The sequence below is a fragment of the Mobula hypostoma genome, chromosome 8 (genome assembly GCF_963921235.1).
Source record: "Mobula hypostoma chromosome 8, sMobHyp1.1, whole genome shotgun sequence".
Classification (NCBI taxonomy): Eukaryota; Metazoa; Chordata; class Chondrichthyes; order Myliobatiformes; family Myliobatidae; genus Mobula; species Mobula hypostoma.
Genome location: NC_086104.1, coordinates 127,184,833 through 127,204,939, shown reverse-complemented (window position 1 = coordinate 127,204,939; position 20,107 = coordinate 127,184,833). Strand labels below are relative to the sequence as shown.

General features: G+C 54.3%; 1 protein-coding gene across 2 annotated transcripts in view; it reads right to left on the bottom strand.

Moving 5' to 3' along the window:
* LOC134350256 (transcription factor 7-like 2) overlaps positions 1–4,098 on the bottom strand; it is a 34,831-nt gene extending 30,733 nt beyond the window's left edge. For both annotated transcript variants that reach the window (XM_063055272.1, XM_063055273.1), the window contains exons 1-3: positions 3,925–4,098; positions 3,727–3,787; positions 3,117–3,217 (exon numbers count right to left, since the gene is read on the bottom strand). In XM_063055272.1, coding sequence (XP_062911342.1) covers positions 3,117–3,217; positions 3,727–3,787; positions 3,925–4,086 — 324 coding nt within the window. In that variant the 5' untranslated portion in view covers positions 4,087–4,098. The remainder of the gene's footprint in view (positions 1–3,116; positions 3,218–3,726; positions 3,788–3,924) is intronic.
* Positions 4,099–20,107: the final 16,009 nt, after the last annotated feature.

The following is a 20,107-nucleotide window of genomic DNA, read 5'->3' as shown; positions in this document are numbered from 1 at the left end:
TGATCCTGTTTATGGTTACTGTTCTATAAATTTGCTAAGTATGCCTGCAGGAAAAGAATCTCGGGATTAGATGTAGTGACATGTATGTACTCTGATAATAAGTTTCACTTTGAACATGCTGCCAGAGGAAGTCCTGGAATCGAATACAATTGCTACGTCTAAGAAACATTTGGAGAGACAATTAAGTTGGCAAGGCACAGAACTGTCCTAATTCAGGCAAGTGTAGATGAGCACAATATGGTCAGTATTGACAGGACTGGTCAAAGGGTCTCGATTTACATTACTTATTTAGTTGTTTATACATTTCTTTTTGCAACTTATAGTAACTTTTTTTTATATACAGTTGCTGCATCTCACGACATACATCAGTGATAATAAACCTGATTCGCTTTAGCACTATTTTCCATATTTCTATAGTAAATTTTATGTCTTGCACTGCAAAACAACTAATTTTGCAACATATGATTCTGCTTTAGATGCCTGGGAAATTCTGCAGAACTAAACAGGGTGCAGGGAAGAGAGCTGGCGGCTGTCCTACTGAGACATAATGAACAGTTAGGTTAGGTTCTGAACTGGGAGACACAGAGCTGCAGTGGTAACACGCTCAGCAGGTCCACCGGTGTCTGGGGGAGGTTGGGGAGGCAGTAATTGTTGACGCTTGGGGGGTCAAAACCTGTCTGTGTGCAGGGTTTTGTGTCAATACACGTCGCCAGGTGCAACCCACAGAAAGCTATTCCGAAGAGCAAATAGGGCAATTCCGATCGAGGTTACAGACAGAATCGGATGTACTTCAGGTCTGTCGGCGTTTGCCAACCATTAGTTTTTACAAAGTGAAACCTTACATCATGGATGCCTGTGATGCTTCATTCCCGGGTAAGCTCGACGCCTTTTACACTCGCTTTGAAAGGGAGGATAAAGCTACCCGTGCGAATCCCTGTACTATCTGGTGACCCCGCAATCTCTGCCTCGGAGGCCGACGTCAGGACATCTCTGGGTGAACCATCGCAGGGCAGCAGACCCAGGTGGTGTCCTTGGCAACCTGTACCAACCAACTGGCGGGAGTGTTCAAGGGCTTGTTCAGCCTCTCTCACTACTACAGTCGGACATTCAAGAGGGCAACAATCAGACCAGTGCCCAAGAAGAACAGAGTGAGCTGCCTCAATGAATATTCACATCTACAGCGATAAGGTGCTTTGAGAGCTTGGTTACAGCTAGAATCAACTCTTGCCTAAGCAAGCACTTAGACCCTCTGCGTTTTGCCTTGGTCTGTAGCAGATCCAATCTTGATGGCCCTCCACTCAGCCTGGACAGTAGTAATGCCTACACATTATACACATTGATTAGAACTCAGTGTCCAACACAATCGTACCCTCAGTCCTAATCAACCAGCTCCCAGACCTGGGCCCCCGTACCTCCCTCTGCAACTGGGAGAGCCCCGTCGTCTCCTCCTCACTGACAATCAACACTGGCGCCCACGACTGTGTGGCTGGGCACAGCCCAAATGCTCTCTACAAATTTGTTGACGACGCAACTACTCCTGGTAGAGTTTCAGATGGTGACGGTGGGGGGGGGGCGTTGGGGGTTACGGGAGTGAGAAAGATCAGCTGGTTGAGTGGTATCGCAACAACATCAGTGCGACTAAGGAATTGTCTGTGGTCTCCGGGAACGGGAAGTCAAGGGAACATTGATAAGAAGGGTAAGCAGCTTCAAGATCCTGGTTTTCAACATCTCTGAAGGTCTGCCCCAGACTCAAGATATTGTTGCAATTACAGAGAAGGCACGTCAGTGGCTACGTTTCATTCAGAGCTTGAGGAGACCTGGCACGTCACCAAATTCCTACAGGTGTACCGCGGGGGGCATTCTAACTGTTCGCCTCACCGTCTGGAGTGGAGGGGCCACCGCGGCCGCCGCACAGGATCGGAAAAAGCTGCGGAAAGTTGTACACTCAGCCAGCTCCATCATGGGCACCAGCCTCCCCAGCGACCAGGCCAGCTTCGAAAGGCGATGCCTCAAAAAGACAGCATCTGTCATTACGGACCCCCATCACCCAGGACATGACCTCTTCTCACTGTTACCATCAGGTAGGAGTTATAGGAGCCTGAAGATACACACTCAGCGATTCAGGAACAGCTTCTTCCCCTCTGCCATCAGACTTCTGAATGGGCAATGAACCCATGAACACTACCTCATGTTTTTTGTCCTCTCTTTTTCTACCACTTGTTTAATTAAATGTTTATATATACTCAATATAATTTATAGCTTGTTATTATTATATATTGCGAGGTACTACTGCCTCGATGTACGCCAGTGATATTAAACCAGATTCTGATGCGTGCACAGTCCAATTCCCCAAGGGACGCTGTTCACCTTGCTGAGTTCCTTCCGTACGAGTTGCTCCGGACTGCAGTACCGGAGGAATTCAGCACATCAGGCCGAGACCCCAAATCATAACTCTGTTTTTCCAGCATCTGCAGAATCCCTTGTGTTTATGATCTGCAGAATCTTGTGCCTCCGGCCAGTTGTTCTCTCTAAACACGCATCAGGACGTGGCCAGCCCGGCTATAAGAATGGCTAGTCTTCACTAACTTTACTAACAACTCTCCTGACCATCTCTCCACACCCCCCCCCGAACTCCCCCAGGAAACCTTCTGCAGCTCACGTCGGGTTTGGACGCCCGATATCGGGAGGTTACTGGGTCGGGCTGCCGGCGCATCTACACTTTCTGCGAGTCACACCCGGCGCGGCGAGACTGGGAAAAAATTTACCCCGAGGCACGACAGAAACTTGCGCCAAACTTTGCAATTTGTCGAAAGCGGCAGGGAGTGAGGGGTAGGGGTAGGGGTGGGGGTGGTGGGTGGGAAGGAGGGAGCGAGCGCGCGTCAGGGGTATGGGAGGGAGAGGGGAGAAGGTGGGATAGACAGCGGGGCGGGAGGAGGGGGTGCAGCGAGGTCCAGAACAAAAGGCTGAGAGGCCCGGTTCGGGGGTGGGACCATGGCGATGGGAGAATGCGGGAGAGATCCGGCACAGGCACACACACACACTCTCTCTCTTACACACACACACACACGGCCCCCGGGACGAGTGCGCGAAAAGTTTGAACAAGTTTTCGGACTCACCGTGCGCGGCCCCGAGGGCAGGCCTCGCGGCGCCGCCAACTCCGGGATCAGCAGAAAGGGTAAGGTGGCGGCCGACAACGAGCCCCCATCCCGGCTCCGCGCTGCAGGGGAGAGAAAGGCGGCGATTGGGGTTAATGGAAGGCCAAGGGGAGGTGGAGGGTGTACGGGAGAGTAAGTGAACAGGGATGGGGAAGGGGGGGGGGAGATCCAGTGCGAGGAGGCACAGCAGAGATCAAGTTGAGAGAAACAGGGATCGAGTCAGGCAGGGGTTTCCAACCATTTTTAATGGCCAGACCGAGGGATCGGCGGACCCCGGGTTGGGAACCCCTGCAGTACGGGATCCAGTGCTGTGGGGGGGGGGTGGGGGGAGAGATCCAGTGCAGGAGCAGAGATGGAGTTGGTGGGCGGCGGTACAGTTAAAAAGAGGGATCAATCGAGAGCGGGGGTGCGGGAGAGGATCCAGCGCAGTGGGTGCGTGGGAGGGGGGTGCAGACAGACCCAGTGCAGTGACAAGAGATCCAGTGTGTGGAGGGGAGGGGGAGACGGAGACGGAGACCGAGTGGGGAGGGGGAAGATGTCCTGGGGCGGGTGGGGAATCGGTCTCACTCACCCTCCTCCTCTCGATCCCGGCGTTTTTCCACCAAACTCTCGGACTCGGCTCTGCGCTCCGCCTGCAACACACAAGAGGCGTCAGCCCGGGGTCCGGAGCGGCCGAGGGGTACGCGGTGGAGGGGGGGGAACCGGCTGCCGGGGGAATCCGGGGCGGCCGGCGGGAGATTGCGAGGGGGATCACCGACTCGGAGCTGACCTGGGTCCTGGGCGGACGGCCACCGCTCTCCGGTCCCTCGGTCTCTTGCAGCAGCGAAGATTTGACCTCGGCCAGGTCCCGTTCGCCCTCCTGCTCGCCTTCGTCCTTGAAGCGGATCAGCTCGTCGCTGGCCCCCAGCTCCCCGCCGCCGCTCAGCGGCATCTTCCCGCCCGCTGCCCCGCTCTGACTGCCAGCTGCCCCTGGCCCCCGCCGCCAATCAATGGCCGGGGCCCGACCGTAGCCCCGCCTATCGCCCCGCCCCGAACGCCAATCAATAGCCGGGGCCTGACTGCGATCCCACCCTTTGCCCCGCCCCCTAGCGCCAACCAATGGCCGGGCCCCATCCACTGACCGGCCCAACCACCAATCAATGGACCGCGGTCCCCGCCTCCGAAACCGGGCTGATCCCGGGCACCGCAGCGCCCGCCCGCCTGCCCGTCCCTCGCCACCCACGTCTCAGTCCCGCCGCCCCCAGAAAGGACGTTCACAGCAGGCGGATTTCAGAGAGCTCCGGAGGTAAATTAGACATTGGGCACAGATGCTGCAAAACTTCCACCAACTTCGCCCTAACTTCCTCTCTCTCTTTCGCAGCTCTCCCACCTGCGATAGTAGCGCTTGTCTACAGGAGCCAGCGGACCTGCCGAGTGTCTCCGTCACTTACAAAGGATAGGGAGGTTTAAACAAACTCCTTCGGTTGAAATACCAACTAAAAAAAAAGGAAATTCAAAGTAGTTCAAGTCAAGTTTGTTATAATGAAAAATTTGCATCAGCATCACAGGCACCTAGGTACCAACACAGAAAATTATATTTGTGTGTGTTGCTTGAATTTCCAGCATCTGCAGATTTCCTCATATATGTGTATGTGGTATGTGTAAATTACATATAAAGTTGTTTGTTATCACTGACATATGTTATGAAAATGTGTGTGTGTGTTGTCTGCCGATGTCAGAAACCTGTATTTTTAAAGTGGAAAAATCCATTCAACTAGTGCAAAATGAGAGCAAACAACGTGAGGCGGTGTTCGGGGACCATTCGGAGATCTGATGGCGGTGTAGAAGCCGTGCTAAAGCGAGAGCTTAGCACAAAATAACGACACCATCAGACTCAACTCAATGCTGGACCCTAATGTTGTGTTCTGTGGGTTGTAGGGCCAGTTCAGACACCCGGTGACTGAAGGCAAGTAGCTGTTCCTGATGGTTGTGCTTGGGTCATCCGGACACCTACTTCAGAAGGCATAACAGGGGCCATGTTCAATTAGGAGTTTGAGGAGACTAGGTATGTCAGCAATGGCGCTCACAAATGTATATGGATGTACCGTGCAGAGCATTCTGACTGGTTGGAGGGGCCGCTGCATAGCATCAGAGAAAGCTGCAGGAAGTTGTAAACTCCGTCATGAGTGCTAGCTTCCCCAGCATCGAGGACATAGAAACATAGAAAATAGGTGCAGGAGTAGGCCATTCGGCCCTTCGAGCCTGCACCGCCATTCAGTATGATCATGGCTGATCATTCAACTCAGAACCCCACCCCAGCCTTCCCTCCATACACCCTGATCCCCGTAGCCACAAGGGCCATATCTAACTCCCTCTTAAATATAGCCAATGAACTGGCCTCAACTGTTTCCTGTGGCAGAGAATTCCACAGATTCACCACTCTCTGTGTGAAGAAGTTTTTCCTCATCTCGGTCCTAAAAGGCTTCCCCTTTATCCTCAAACTGTGACCCCTCGTTCTGGACTTCCCCAACATTGGGAACAATCTTCCTGCATCTAGCCTGTCCAATCCCTTTAGAATTTTATACATTTCAATAAGATCCCCCCTCAATCTTCTAAATTCCAGAGAGTATAAGCCTAGTCGATCCAGTCTTCCATCATATGAAAGTCCTGCCATCCCAGGAATCAATCTGGTGAACCTTCTTTGTACTCCCTCTTTGGCAAGAATGTCTTTCCTCAAATTAGGCAAAACTGCACACAATACTCCAGGTGTGGTCTCACCAAGGCCTTGTACAACTGCAGTAGTACTTCCCTGCTCCTGTACTCAAATCTTCTTGCTATGAATGCCAGCATACCATTCGCCTTTTTCACCGCCTTCAAAAGGCAATGCCTTGAAAAGGCAGCATTCATCATTAAAGTTCTTCATCACCCAGGACAATCCCTCTTTCCATTGCTACCACCAGGGAGGAGTACAGGAGCCTGAAGGCACACACTCAACATTTCAGGAACAGCTTCTTCTCCTCCGCCAGCAGATTTCTGAATGGACAATTAATCCATGAACACTACCTCAGTATTTTTCCCTCTCTCTTTTAGTAATACTCATTTAGTTTAATTTATACGGTATATAATTTATGATATGATGATATATATTTATGATATAATTTAGGATGTCATGAACCGAGCAAACACAAAAAGAGAAATAATGTATGAGATCATGAAAAGGGAACGTGACTTCATTGGACATGTGATTAGGAAAGAGGAGTTAGAATGCACGGTAATTATGGGAAAGATTGAAGGGAAGAAAGCAAGAGGAAGGCAAAGACAAATGATGATGGAGACAGCAGCCAGAGAACTGGAAATGAATACCAATGAATTGATCCACTTGACCCGAAACAGGAGTGTGTGGGCCATGGCAGTCAAAGCTCAAACTGGGCATGGCACCTGATGATGATGATGATGATATAATTTATATTTATTTGCTGTGATTGAGAGTTTTTTGTTATTATCCACGCAATGTACCGCTACCACAAAACAAGAGGTTTCATGACATGTGCTGGTGATATTGAACCTGATTCTGTGGGACTTCAGGCTTCTGTGCCTCCTGCCCGATGGTGGCACTGAGAAGGGGGTGGTGCCCGCAGGGTGGGCGTCTCTGATGGGTGCCACGTTCTTGAGACAGCGCCTCCTGCACGTGGTCTCGGTGGCGGGGAGCACAGACGTCTCAAGTTGCCGGGCACTGGAAAGACCGCGTCTGCAACCAGTCAGGATGCCTGCAGCAGCCGTATTGTTTACTGTGATACCCAGCCTGAGTGCGATGAAGACCCTTTTGCTCGCTGTAGATACCCTGCATGCTGGTTCAGAACACAGCAATCGACCAGTGAACGGATCAAGGACCGCAATGCAGTCTGCAGCAGGGAAGGGAAAAATGAGTCACTAAACAGACCGTACCCGCAGAGAGAGAAACCAAGCTAACGGTTCATGTTGATCTTTTGTCAAAAGTGACTGGCCGCAGTGGTACACAGGGCAGGTGAAAGTGGAAGCAGTGGGGATTCATTGCACATTATAATATGAGACAGGCCCCTCGGTGAATGATGTTGTGCCAAACTTTAACCTACTCGACTATCTATATAACGTTTCCCTCCTTCAAGATGAGGTAGGAAATTGGGTTCAATCTTGGCGTCGGAGAGGACTGAGAGCAGCGGTAAAGGATTACCTCTCTCCCTGCTTGTTATCTGTCTCAAAGTTATCAAAGTTGTCATCTGTCTCAAAGTTAACTGGATCAGCATGTTTGCCGATGACACTAAGACTGGGGGCAGAGTGGACAGCGAGGAAAGCTCCCAAAGCTTGTAACAGGGGCCTGGACCTGATGGGAAAACGGGCTGGAAAATGGCAGACGGAATTTAATGCGGACAAATGTAAGGTGTTTAACTTCGGGTAGAAATTACACAGTGAATGGTAAGGCACTGAGGAGTGAGGAGAAACAGGTCAATAATTCCTTGAAAATGGCATTGGAGTTAGATAGGGTCTTAAAGAGAGCTTTGGCACATTGACCTTAATAACTCAACGTATGAAGTCCAGGAATTGGGGTGTTGTGCTGGAGCTGTACAACACGCTTGTGAGGCCTGCTCACCCACCTACAGGAAAGATGTCAATCAGACTGAAAGGGTGCAGGGAAAACTTACAAGGACATTGCTTACTGGAGTAAAAGGGAAAGGTTGAAGAGGTGAGGACTTTGTTCTCTGGAGTGGAGGAGAACGAGGGGAGATGTAATAGAACTATACAAAATGATGAAGGGTAGTCATAGGATAAATGCAAGCAGGCTTCTTCCACTGAGATTGGGTGTGACGAGAACCAGAGGTCACAAGTGCAGGGTGCAGGGTGAGATATTTGAGGGGAAAGTCCTTCAGTCGGGGGGTGGTGTGATTGGGGAACGAGCCGATGTCAGTGGAGGGTGTGGGTTAGATTGCAATATTTAAGAGAAGTTTGGATCGGTACATGGATGGGAGGGGTGTGGGGGGCTATGGTACAGGCATGGCTCGGTGAGACGAGGGGAATAACAGTTCAGCAGTGACTAGATGGGCTGAAGGGCCTGTTTCTGTGCTGCAGTGCTCTATGACTGCAATACTGGTGATAGGCGCTCTCACGTTCCTTTTGTTTCTCATTCTGCAAACAAATCACTGAGACAAATAATTAAACTAGCAGATCCTGTCCCAGGGAGAGAGTGAGACTTGAGCCAAACCTCAGGTGACTTCAGGGCTTCACACAGACAGCAACCAAAACTAATCTCATGTGTGTGAAGCAGATGAGGAGTCACATTCTGGCTTTGCCAGCTCTAATTGCTCAATCCAAATACTCCCTCCCCCCTTGTATCTTGAACAACAGGCATTGATTAGTGAGACCTCTAAATCCCATCAACACAAAGGCCCTCTTCTCCAGCAGGGCTGCAGGAGGCCACAGAACTAATCCTTCACCTCCCAATTACTGCACAGACCCTGAGCCCAACCATTGTGTGTAGGTAAGTGGTTAATACACACCCCTTTCCTTTGGCAAACACATTGGCCTGATCACCCCTTCCCTTCGTCAAACACCCTCAACACCCCTTCCACCACAAACACTATCTATTCATACCTTACCCCCGCAAACACTATTCCCTCAACAACAATTCCCCTCGGCAAACACATCCCACACATCACAGTATCACAGTGAGGGGTGTGAGGAGTGTCAGTGTCACAGTGAAAGGTGTGGGGTGTGTCAGTGTGACAGTGAGGGGTGTGGATTGTGTCTGTGTTACAGTGAGAGGTGAGGTGTATGTCAGTGTCAGTGAGGGGTGTCGGATGTGTCAGTGTTACAGTGAGGGGTGTGGGGTGTGTCGGTGTCACAGTGAGAGGTGTGGGGTGTGTCAGTGTCACAGTGAGGGGTGTGGAGTGTGTCAGTGTTACAGTGAGGGGTGTGGGGTGTGTCAGTGTCACAGTGAGGGGTGTGGGATGTGTCAGTGTCACGGTGAGGGGTGTGGGGTGTGTCTGTGTTACAGTGAGGGGTGTGGGGTGTGTTGGTGTCACAGTGAGGGGTGTGGGGTGTGTCAGTGTAACAGTGAGGGGTGTGGGGCGTGTCCGTGTCACAGTGAGGGGTGAGGGGTGTGTCAGTGTCACAGTGAGGGGTGTGAGGTGTGTCCGTGTCACAGTGAGGGGTGTGGGGTGTGTCAGTGTTACAGTGAGGGGTGTGGGGTGTGTCAGTGTTAAAGTGAGGGATGTGGGGTGTGTCAGTGTTACGGTGAGGGGTGAGGTGTGTGTCAGTGTCAGTGAGGGGTGTGGGGTGTGTCAGTGTCACAGTGAGGGGTGTGTCTGTGTTACAGTGAGGGTGTGGGGTGTGTTGGTGTCACAGTGAGGGGTGTGGGGTGTGTCAGTGTAACAGTGAGGGGTGTGGGGTGTGTCAGTGTCACAGTGAGGGGTGTGAGGTGTGTCCGTGTCACAGTGAGGGGTGAGGGGTGTGTCAGTGTTACAGTGAAGGGTGTGGGGTGTGTCAGTGTTAAAGTGAGGGATGTGGGGTGTGTCAGTGTTACGGTGAGGGGTGAGGGGTGTGGGGTGTGTCAGTGTTACGGTGAGGGGTGTGGGTTGTGTCGGTGTCACAGTGAGGGGTGAGGGGTGTGTCAGTGTTACAGTGAAGGGTGTGGGGTGTGTCAGTGTTAAAGTGAGGGATGTGGGGTGTGTCAGTGTTACGGTGAGGGGTGAGGGATGTGGGGTGTGTCAGTGTTACGGTGAGGGGTGAGGGGTGTGGGGTGTGTCAGTGTTACAGTGAGGGGTGTGTCAGTCACAGTGAGAGGTGTGGGGAGTGTCGGTGTCACAGTGAGGGGTATGGGATGTGTCGGTGTTACAGTGAGGGGTGAGGGGTGTGTCAGTGTCACAGTGAGGGGTGTGGGATGTGTCGGTGTCACAGTGAGGGGTGAGGGGTGTGTCAGCGTCACAGTGAGGGTGTAGGGATTTGTCCGTGTCACAGTGAGGGGTGTGGGGTGTGTCGGTGTCACAGTGAGGGGTGTGGGATGTGTTAGTGTCGCAGTGAGGGGTGTGGGGTGTGTCGGTGTTACACTGAGGGGTGAGGGGTGTGTCAGTGTTACAGTGAGGGGTGTGTGGAGTGTGTCAGTGTCACAGTGAGGGGTGTGGGGTGTGTCGGTGTCACAGTGAGGGGTGAGGGGTGTGTCAGCGTCACAGTGAGGGGTGTGGGATGTGTCCGTGTCACAGTGAGGGGTGTGGGGTTTGTCAGTGTTACAGTGAGTGGTGTGGGGTGTGTCGGTGTCACAGTGAGAGGTGTGGGGTGTGTCACTGTTACAGAGCAGGTGTGTCAGTGTTATAGTGAGGGGTGAGGGGTGTGTCTGTGTTACAGTGAGGAGTGTGGGGTGTGGGGTGGGTCAGTGTTAAAGTGAGGGATGTGGGGTTTGTCCGTGTTACAGTGAGGGGTGTGGGATGTGTCAGTGTCACGGTGAGGGGTGTGGGGTGTGTCGGTGTTACAGTGAGAGGTGTGCGATGTGTCGGTGTCACAGTGAGGGGTGAGGGGTGTGTCTGTGTTACAGTGAGGGGTGTGGGGTGTGTCGGTGTCACAGTGAGAGGTGAGGAGTGTGTCAGTGTCACAGTGAGAGGTGTGGGGTGTGTCGGTGTCACAGTGAGGGGTGTGGGGTGTGTCAATGTTACAGTGAGCGGTGTGGGTTGTGTCCGTGTCACAGTGAATGGTGTGGGATGTGTCTGTGTTACAGTGTGGGGTGTGTCAGTGTCACAGTGAGGGGTGTGAGGTGTGTCCGTGTCACAGTGAGGGGTGTGGGGTGTGTCAGTGTTAAAGTGAGGGGTGTGGGGTGTGTCAGTGTTACAGTGAGAGGTGTGCGATGTGTCGGTGTCACAGTGAGGGGTGAGGGGTGTGTCTGTGTTACAGTGAGGGGTGTGGGGTGTGTCGGTGTCACAGTGAGAGGTGAGGAGTGTGTCAGTGTCACAGTGAGAGGTGTGGGGTGTGTCGGTGTCACAGTGAGGGGTGTGGGGTGTGTCAATGTTACAGTGAGCGGTGTGGGTTGTGTCCGTGTCACAGTGAATGGTGTGGGATGTGTCTGTGTTACAGTGTGGGGTTTGTCCGTGTCACAGTGAGGGGTGTGGGGTGTGTCAGTGTTAAAGTGAGGGGTGTGGGGTGTGTCAGTGTTACGGTGAGGGGTGTGGGTTGTGTCAGTGTCACAGTGAGGGGTATGGGGAGAGTCAGTGTCACAGTGAGGGGAGTGGGGAGTGTCGGTGTCACAGTGAGGGGAGTGGGGTGTGTCGGTGTCACAGTGAGGGGTGTGGGATGTGTCGGTGTTACAGTGAGGGGTGAGGGGTGTGTCAGTGTCACAGTGAGGGGTGTGGGATGTGTCGGTGTTACAGTGATGGGTGAGGGGTGTGTCAGAGTCACAGTGAGAGGTGTGGGATGTGTTGGTGTCACAGTGAGGGGTGAGGGGTGTGTCCGTGTCACAGTGAGGGGTGTGGGGTGTGTTGGTGTCGCAGTGAGGGGTGTGTGGTGTGTTGGTGTCACAGTGAGGGGTGTGTCTGTGTTACAGTGAGGGGTGTGGGGAGTGTCAGTGTCGCAGTGAGGGGTGTGGGGTGTGTCAGTGTCACAGTGAGGGGTGAGGGGTGTGTCTGTGTTACAGTGAGGGGTGTGGGGTGTGTTGGTGTCACAGTGAGGTGTGTGTCTGTGTTACAGTGAGAGGTGAGGAGTGTGTCAGTGTCACAGTGAGGGGTGTGGGGTGTGTCAATCCTACAGTGAGGGGTGTGGGGTGTGTCAGTGTCAGTGAGGGCTGTGGGGTGTGTCGGTGTCACAGTGAGGGGTGTGGAGTTTGTCAGTGTCACAGTGAGAGGTGTGGGATGTCTCTGTGTTACAGTGAAGGGTGTGGGATGTGTCTGTGTGTCAGTGAGCGGTGTGGGGTGTGTCGGTGTTACAGTGAGGGGTGTGGGGTGTGTCAGTGTCACAGTGAGGGGTGTGGGGTGTGTCCGTGTCACAGTGAGGGGTGTGGGGTGTGTCGGTGTCACAGTGAGGTGTGTGGTGTGTGTCAGTGTCAGTGAGGGGTGTGGAGTTTGTCAGTGTCACAGTGAAGGGTGTGGGATGTGTCTGTGTTACAGTGAGGGGTGAGGGGTGTGTCCGTGTCACAGTGAGGGGTGAGGGGTGTGTCGGTGTCACAGTGAGGGGTGTGGGGTGTGTCAATGCTACAGTGAGGGGTGTGGGTTGTGTCCGTGTCACAGCGAGGGGTGAGGGGTGTGGGGTTTCTCAGTGTTACACTGAGGGGTGTGGGGTGTGTTGGTGTCACAGTGAGGCGTGTGTCTGTGTTACAGTGAGAGGTGTGGGGTGTGTCCGTGTCACAGTGAGGTGTGTGGGGTGTGTCCATGTCACAGTGAGGGGTGTGGGGTGTGTCGATGTCACAGTGAGGGGTGTGGGGTGTGTCCGTGTCACAGTGAGGCGTGTGGGGTGTGTTAGTGTCACAGTTAGGGGTGTGGGGTGTGTCGGTGTCACAGTGTGGGGTGTGGGTTGTGTCAGTTTCACAGTGAGGGGTGTGGGGTGTGTCAGTGTCACAGTGAGGGGTGAGGTGTGTGTCAGTGAGGGGTGTGGGGTGTGTCTGTGTCACAGTGAGGGGTGTGGGGTGTGTTGGTGTCACAGTGAAGGGTGTGGGATGCGTCTGTGTTACAGTGAGGGGTGTGAGGTGTGTCCGTGTCACAGTGAGGGGTGAGAGGTGAGGAGTGTGTCAGTGTCACAGTGAGTGGTGTGAGGTGTGTCGGTGTCACAGTGAGGCGTGTGGGTTGTGTCAGTTTCACAGTGAGGGGTGTGGGATGTGTCAGTGTTATAGTGAGGGGTGTGGGGTGTGTCAGTGTCACAGTGAGGAGTGTGGGGTGTGTCCGTGTCACAGTGAGGGGTGTGGGGTGTGTCAGTGTTACGGTGAGGGGTAAGGGGTGTGTCAGTGTAACAGTGATGTGTGTGGGGTGTGTCGGTGTCACAGTGAGGTGTGTGGGGTGTGTCCGTGTCTCAGTGAGGGGTGTGGGATGTGTCAGTGTTAAAGTGAGGGGTGTGGGGTATGTCGGTGTTACAGTGAGAGGTGTGTCAGTGTTTTAGTGAGGGGTGTGGGGTGTGCCAGTGTCACAGTGAGAGGTGTGTCAGTGTTTTAGTGAGGGGTGTGGGGTGTGTCAGTGTTACAGTGAGAGGTGTGTCAGTGTTTTAGTGAGGGGTGTGGGGTGTGTCAGTGTCACAGTGAGAGGTGTCGGATGTGTCAGTGTTACGGTGAGGGGTATGGGGAGAGTCAGTGTCACAGTGAGGGGTGAGGGGTGTGTCTGTGTTACAGTGAGAGGTGAGGAGTGTGTCCGTGTCACAGTGAGGGGTGTGGGATGTCTCGGTGTTACAGTGAGGGGTGAGGGGTGTGTCTGTGTTACAGTGAGGGGTGAGGAGTGTGTCTGTGTTACAGTGAGGGGTGAGGAGTGTGGGATGTCTCGCTGTTACAGTGAGGGGTGTGGGGTGTGTCTGTGTTACAGTGAGGGGTGAGGAGTGTGTCAGTGTCACAGTGAGGGGTGTGGGTTGTGTCGGTGTCACAGTGAGGGGTGAGGGGTGTGGGGTGTGTCAGTGTTAAAGTGAGGAGTGTGAGGTGTGTCCGTGTCACAGTGAGGGGTGTGGGGTGTGTCGGTGTCACAGTGAGGGGTGTGGGATGTGTCGGTGTTACAGTAAGGGGTGAGGGGTGTGTCAGAGTCACAGTGAGAGGTGTGGGATGTGTCAGTGTCACAGTGAGGGGTGAGGGGTGGGTCCGTGTCACAGTGAGGGGTGTGGGGTGTGTTGGTGTCGCAGTGAGGGGTGTGTGGTGTGTTGGTGTCACAGTGAGGGTGTAGGGATTTGTCCGTGTCACAGTGAGGGGTGTGGGGTGTGTCGCTGTTACAGTGAGGGGTGAGGGGTGTGTCAGTGTCAGTGAGGGGTGTGGGGTGTGTCGCTGTTACAGTGAGGGGTGAGGGGTGTGTCGCTGTTACAGTGAGGGGTGAGGGGTGTGTCAGTGTCAGTGAGGGGTGTGGGGTGTGTCGCTGTTACAGTGAGGGGTGAGGGGTGTGTCAGTGTCACAGTGAAGGGTGTGGGGTGTGTCGGAGTCACAGTGAGGGGTGAGGGGTGTGTCAGCGTCACAGTGAGGGGTGTGGGATGTGTCCGTGTCACAGTGAGAGGTGTGGGGTGTGTCACCGTTACAGTGCAGGTGTGTCAGTGTTACAGTGAGGGGTGTGGGGCATGTCGGTGTCACAGTGAGGGGTGTGGGATGTGTCAATGCTACAGTGAGGGGTGAGGGGTGTGTCAGTTTCACAGTGAGGGGTGTGGGATGTGTCAGTGTTACAGTGAGGGGTGAGGTATGTGTCAGTGTCACAGTGAGGGGTGTGGGGTGTGTCGGTGTCACAGTGAAGGGTCTGGGGTGTGTCAATGCTACAGTGAGGGGTGTGGGATGTGTCCGTGTCACAGCGAGGGGTGAGGGGTGTGGGGTTTCTCAGTGTTACAGTGAGGGGTGTGGGGTGTGTCGGTGTCAGAGTGAGAGGTGTGGGGTGTGTCACTGTTACAGTGGAGATGTGTCAGTGTTATATTGAGGGGTGAGGTGTGTGTCAGTGTCAGTGAGGGGTGTGGGGTGTGTCAGTGTCACAGTGAGGGGTGTGGGGTGTGTCTGTTACAGTGAGGGGTGTGGGGTGTGTTGGTGTCACAGTGAGGCGTGTGTCTGTGTTACAGTGAGAGGTGAGGAGTGTGTCAGTGTCACAGTGAGGGGTGAGGGGTGTGTCAGTGTCACAGTGAGTGGTGTGGGTTGTGTCAGTTTCACAGTGAGGGGTGTGGGGTGTGTCAGTGTCACAGTGAGGGGTGAGGTGTGTGTCAGTGAGGGGTGTGGGGTGTGTCGGTGTCAGAGTGAGAGGTGTGGGGTGTGTCACTGTTACAGTGGAGATGTGTCAGTGTTATATTGAGGGGTGAGGTGTGTGTCAGTGAGGGGTGTGGGGTGTGTCAGTGTCACAGTGAGGGGTGTGGGGTGTGTCTGTTACAGTGAGGGGTGTGGGGTGTGTCGGTGTCACAGTGAGGGGTGTGGGGTGTGTCCGTGTCACAGTGAGGGGTGAGGGGTGTGTCGGTGTCACAGTGAAGGGTGTGGGATGCGTCTGTGTTACAGTGAGGGGTGTGGGGTGTGTCAGTGTCACAGTGAGGGGTGTGAGGTGTGTCCGTGTCACAGTGAGGGGTGTGGGGTGTGTCAGTGTTACAGTGAGGGGTGTGGGGTGTGTCTGTGTTAAAGTGAGGGGTGTGGGGTGTGTCAGTGTTACAGTGAGGGGTGTGGGGTGTGTCAGTGTCACTGTGAGGGGTGTGAGGTGTGTCCGTGTCACAGTGAGGGGTGAGGGGTGTTGGGTGTGTCAGTGTTACGGTGAGGGGTGTGGGGTGTGTTAATGCTACAGTGAGCGGTCTGGGTTGTGTCAGTGTCACAGTGAAGGGTGTGGGATGTGTGTGTTACAGTGAGGGGTGTGAGGTGTGTCCGTGTCACAGTGAGGGGTGAGAGGTGAGGAGTGTGTCAGTGTCACAGTGAGTGGTGTGGGGTGTGTCGGTGTCACAGTGAGGGGTGTAGGTTGTGTCAGTTTCACAGTGAGGGGTGTGGGATGTGTCAGTGTTATAGTGAGGGGTGAGGTGTGTGTCAGTGTTACAGTGAGGGGTGTGGGATCTGTTAGTGTTACAGTGAGGGGTGAGGGGTGTGTCAGTGTAACAGTGAGGGGTGTGGGTTGTGTCAGTTTCACAGTGAGGGGTGTGGGATGTGTCTGTGTTACAGTGAGGGGTGAGGGGTGTGTCAGTGTAACAGTGAGGGGTGTGGGGTGTGTCAGTGTCACAGTGAGGTGTGTGGGGTGTGTCCGTGTCACAGTGAGGGGTGTGGGGTGTGTCCGTGTCACAGTGAGGGGTGTGGGGTTTGTCAGTGTTAAAGTGAGGGGTGTGGGGTGTGTCAGTGTTACGGTGAGGGGTAAGGGGTGTGTCAGTGTAACAGTGAGGTGTGTGGGGTGTGTCAATGTCACAGTGAGGAGTGTGGGGTATGTCAGTGTTAAAGTGAGGGGTGTGCGATGTGTCAGTGTTAAAGTGAGGGGTGTGGGGTATGTCGGTGTTACAGTGAGAGGTGTGTCAGTGTTTTAGTGAGGGGTGAGGTGTGTGTCAGTGTCAGTGAGGGGTGTGGGGTGTGTCAGTGTCACAGTGAGGGGTGAGGGGTGTGTCTGTGTTAAAGTGAGGGGTGTGGGGTGTGTCAGTGTCACAGTGGGAGGTGTGGGGTGTGTCAGTGTTACGGTGAGGGGTGTGGGATGTGTCAGTGTCACAGTGAGGGGTATGGGGAGAGTCAGAGTCACAGTGAGGGATGTGGGGTTTGTCCGTGTTACAGTGAGGGGTGTGGCGTGTGTTGGTGTCACAGTGAGGGGTGTGTCTGTGTTACAGTGAGAGGTGAGGAGTGTGTCAGTGTCACAGTGAGGGGTGTGGGCTGTGTCAGTGTCAGTGAGGGGTGTGGGGTGTGTCAGTTTCTCAGTGAGAGGTGAGGGGTGTGACAGTGTTACAGTGAGGGGTGTGGGGTATTTCAGTGTCAGTGAGGGGTGTGGGGTGTGTCTGTGTCACAGTGAGGGGTGAGGGGTGTGGGATGTCTCGGTGTTACAGTGAGGGGTGAGGGGTGTGTCTGTGTTACAGTGAGGGGTGAGGAGTGTGGGATGCCTCGCTGTTACAGTGAGGGGTGAGGGGTGTGTCGGTGTCACAGTGAGAGGTGAGGAGTGTGTCAGTGTTACAGTGAGGGGTGAGGGGTGTGTCTGTGTTACACAGTGAGGGGTGAGGAGTGTGTCAGTGTCACAGTGAGGGGTGTGGGTTGTGTCGGTGTCACAGTGAGGGGTGTGGGTTGTGTCGGTGTCACAGTGAGGGGTGAGGGGTGTGGGGTGTGTCAGTGTTAAAGTGAGGGGTGTGGGGTGTGACAGTGTTACAGTGAGGGGTGTGGGGTGTGTCGGTGTCACAGTGAGGGGTGTGGGTTGAGTCCATATCACAGTGAAGGGTGTGGGATGTGTCTGTGTTATAGTGAGTGGTGTGGGTTGTGTCAGTTTCACAGTGAGGGGTGTGGGGTGTGTCAGTGTCACAGTGAGGGGTGAGGTGTGTGTCAGTGAGGGGTGTGGGGTGTGTCGGTGTCACAGTGAGGGGTGTGGGGTGTGTCCGTGTCACAGTGAGGGGTGTGGGGTGTGTCAGTGTCACAGTGAGGGGTGAGGTGTGTGTCAGTGAGGGGTGTGGGGTGTGTCGGTGTCACAGTGAGGGGTGAGGTGTGTGTCAGTGTCACAGTGAAGGGTGTGGGATGCGTCTGTGTCACAGTGAGGGGTGTGGGGTGTGTCTGTGTTACAGTGAGGGGTGTGGGATGCGTCAGTGTTACAGTGAGGGGTGTGGGGTGTGTCAGTGTCACAGTGAGGGGTGTGAGGTGTGTCCGTGTCACAGTGAGGGGTGAGGGGTGTTGGGTGTGTCAGTGTTACGGTGAGGGGTGTGGGGTGTGTTAATGCTACAGTGAGCGGTCTGGGTTGTGTCCGTGTCACAGTGAAGGGTGTGGGATGTGTGTGTTACAGTGAGGGGTGTGAGGTGTGTCGGTGTCACAGTGAGGGGTGAGAGGTGAGGGGTGTGTCACTGTCACAGTGAGGCGTGTAGGTTGTGTCAGTGTCACAGTGAGGGGTGTGGGGTGTGTCGGTGTCACAGTGAGGCGTGTAGGTTGTGTCAGTTTCACAGTGAGGGGTGTGGGATGTGTCTGCGTTATAGTGAGGGGTGAGGTGTGTGTCAGTGTTACAGTGAGGGGTGTGGGATCTGTTAGTGTTACAGTGAGGGGTGAGGGGTGTGTCAGTGTAACAGTGAGGGGTGTGGGTTGTGTCAGTTTCACAGTGAGGGGTGTGGGATGTGTCCGTGTCACAGTGAGGGGTGAGGGGTGTTGGGTGTGTCAGTGTTACGCTGAGTGGTGTGGGGTGTGTTAATGCTACAGTGAGCGGTCTGGGGTGTGTCAGTGTCACAGTGAGGAGTGTGGGGTGTGTCCGTGTCACAGTGAGGGGTGTGGGGTTTGTCAGTGTTAAAGTGAGGAGTGTGGTGTGTGTCAGTGTTACGGTGAGGGGTAAGGGGTGTGTCAGTGTAACAGTGAGGTGTGTGGGGTGTGTCAATGTCACAGTGAGGAGTGTGGGGTATGTCAGTGTTAAAGTGAGGGGTGTGCGATGTGTCAGTGTTAAAGTGAGGGGTGTGGGGTATGTCGGTGTTACAGTGAGAGGTGTGTCAGTGTTTTAGTGAGGGGTGAGGTGTGTGTCAGTGTCAGTGAGGGGTGTGGGGTGTGTCAGTGTCACAGTGAGGGGTGAGGGGTGTGTCTGTGTTAAAGTGAGGGGTGTGGGGTGTGTCAGTGTCACAGTGGGAGGTGTGGGGTGTGTCAGTGTTACGGTGAGGGGTGTGGGATGTGTCAGTGTCACAGTGAGGGGTATGGGGAGAGTCAGAGTCACAGTGAGGGATGTGGGGTTTGTCCGTGTTACAGTGAGGGGTGTGGGGTGTGTCAGTGTCACAGTGAGGGGTGAGGGGTGTGTCTGTGTTACAGTGAGGGGTGTGGGGTGTGTTGGTGTCACAGTGAGGGGTGTGTCTGTGTTACAGTGAGAGGTGAGGAGTGTGTCTGTGTCACAGTGAGGGGTGTGGGCTGTGTCAGTGTCAGTGAGGGGTGTGGGGTGTGTCAGTTTCTCAGTGAGAGGTGAGGGGTGTGACAGTGTTACAGTGAGGGGTGTGGGGTATTTCAGTGTTACAGTGAGAGGTGTGTCAGTGTTTTAGTGAGGGGTGAGGTGTGTGTCAGTGTCAGTGAGGGGTGTGGGGTGTGTCAGTGTCACAGTGAGGGGTGAGGGGTGTGTCTGTGTTAAAGTGAGGGGTGTGGGGTGTGTCAGTGTCACAGTGGGAGGTGTGGGGTGTGTCAGTGTTACGGTGAGGGGTGTGGGATGTGTCAGTGTCACAGTGAGGGGTATGGGGAGAGTCAGAGTCACAGTGAGGGATGTGGGGTTTGTCCGTGTTACAGTGAGGGGTGTGGCGTGTGTTGGTGTCACAGTGAGGGGTGTGTCTGTGTTACAGTGAGAGGTGAGGAGTGTGTCAGTGTCACAGTGAGGGGTGTGGGCTGTGTCAGTGTCAGTGAGGGGTGTGGGGTGTGTCAGTTTCTCAGTGAGAGGTGAGGGGTGTGACAGTGTTACAGTGAGGGGTGTGGGGTATTTCAGTGTCAGTGAGGGGTGTGGGGTGTGTCTGTGTCACAGTGAGGGGTGAGGGGTGTGGGATGTCTCGGTGTTACAGTGAGGGGTGAGGGGTGTGTCTGTGTTACAGTGAGGGGTGAGGAGTGTGGGATGCCTCGCTGTTACAGTGAGGGGTGAGGGGTGTGTCGGTGTCACAGTGAGAGGTGAGGAGTGTGTCAGTGTTACAGTGAGGGGTGAGGGGTGTGTCTGTGTTACACAGTGAGGGGTGAGGAGTGTGTCAGTGTCACAGTGAGGGGTGTGGGTTGTGTCGGTGTCACAGTGAGGGGTGTGGGTTGTGTCGGTGTCACAGTGAGGGGTGAGGGGTGTGGGGTGTGTCAGTGTTAAAGTGAGGGGTGTGGGGTGTGACAGTGTTACAGTGAGGGGTGTGGGGTGTGTCGGTGTCACAGTGAGGGGTGTGGGTTGAGTCCATATCACAGTGAAGGGTGTGGGATGTGTCTGTGTTATAGTGAGTGGTGTGGGTTGTGTCAGTTTCACAGTGAGGGGTGTGGGGTGTGTCAGTGTCACAGTGAGGGGTGAGGTGTGTGTCAGTGAGGGGTGTGGGGTGTGTCGGTGTCACAGTGAGGGGTGTGGGGTGTGTCCGTGTCACAGTGAGGGGTGTGGGGTGTGTCAGTGTCACAGTGAGGGGTGAGGTGTGTGTCAGTGAGGGGTGTGGGGTGTGTCGGTGTCACAGTGAGGGGTGAGGTGTGTGTCAGTGTCACAGTGAAG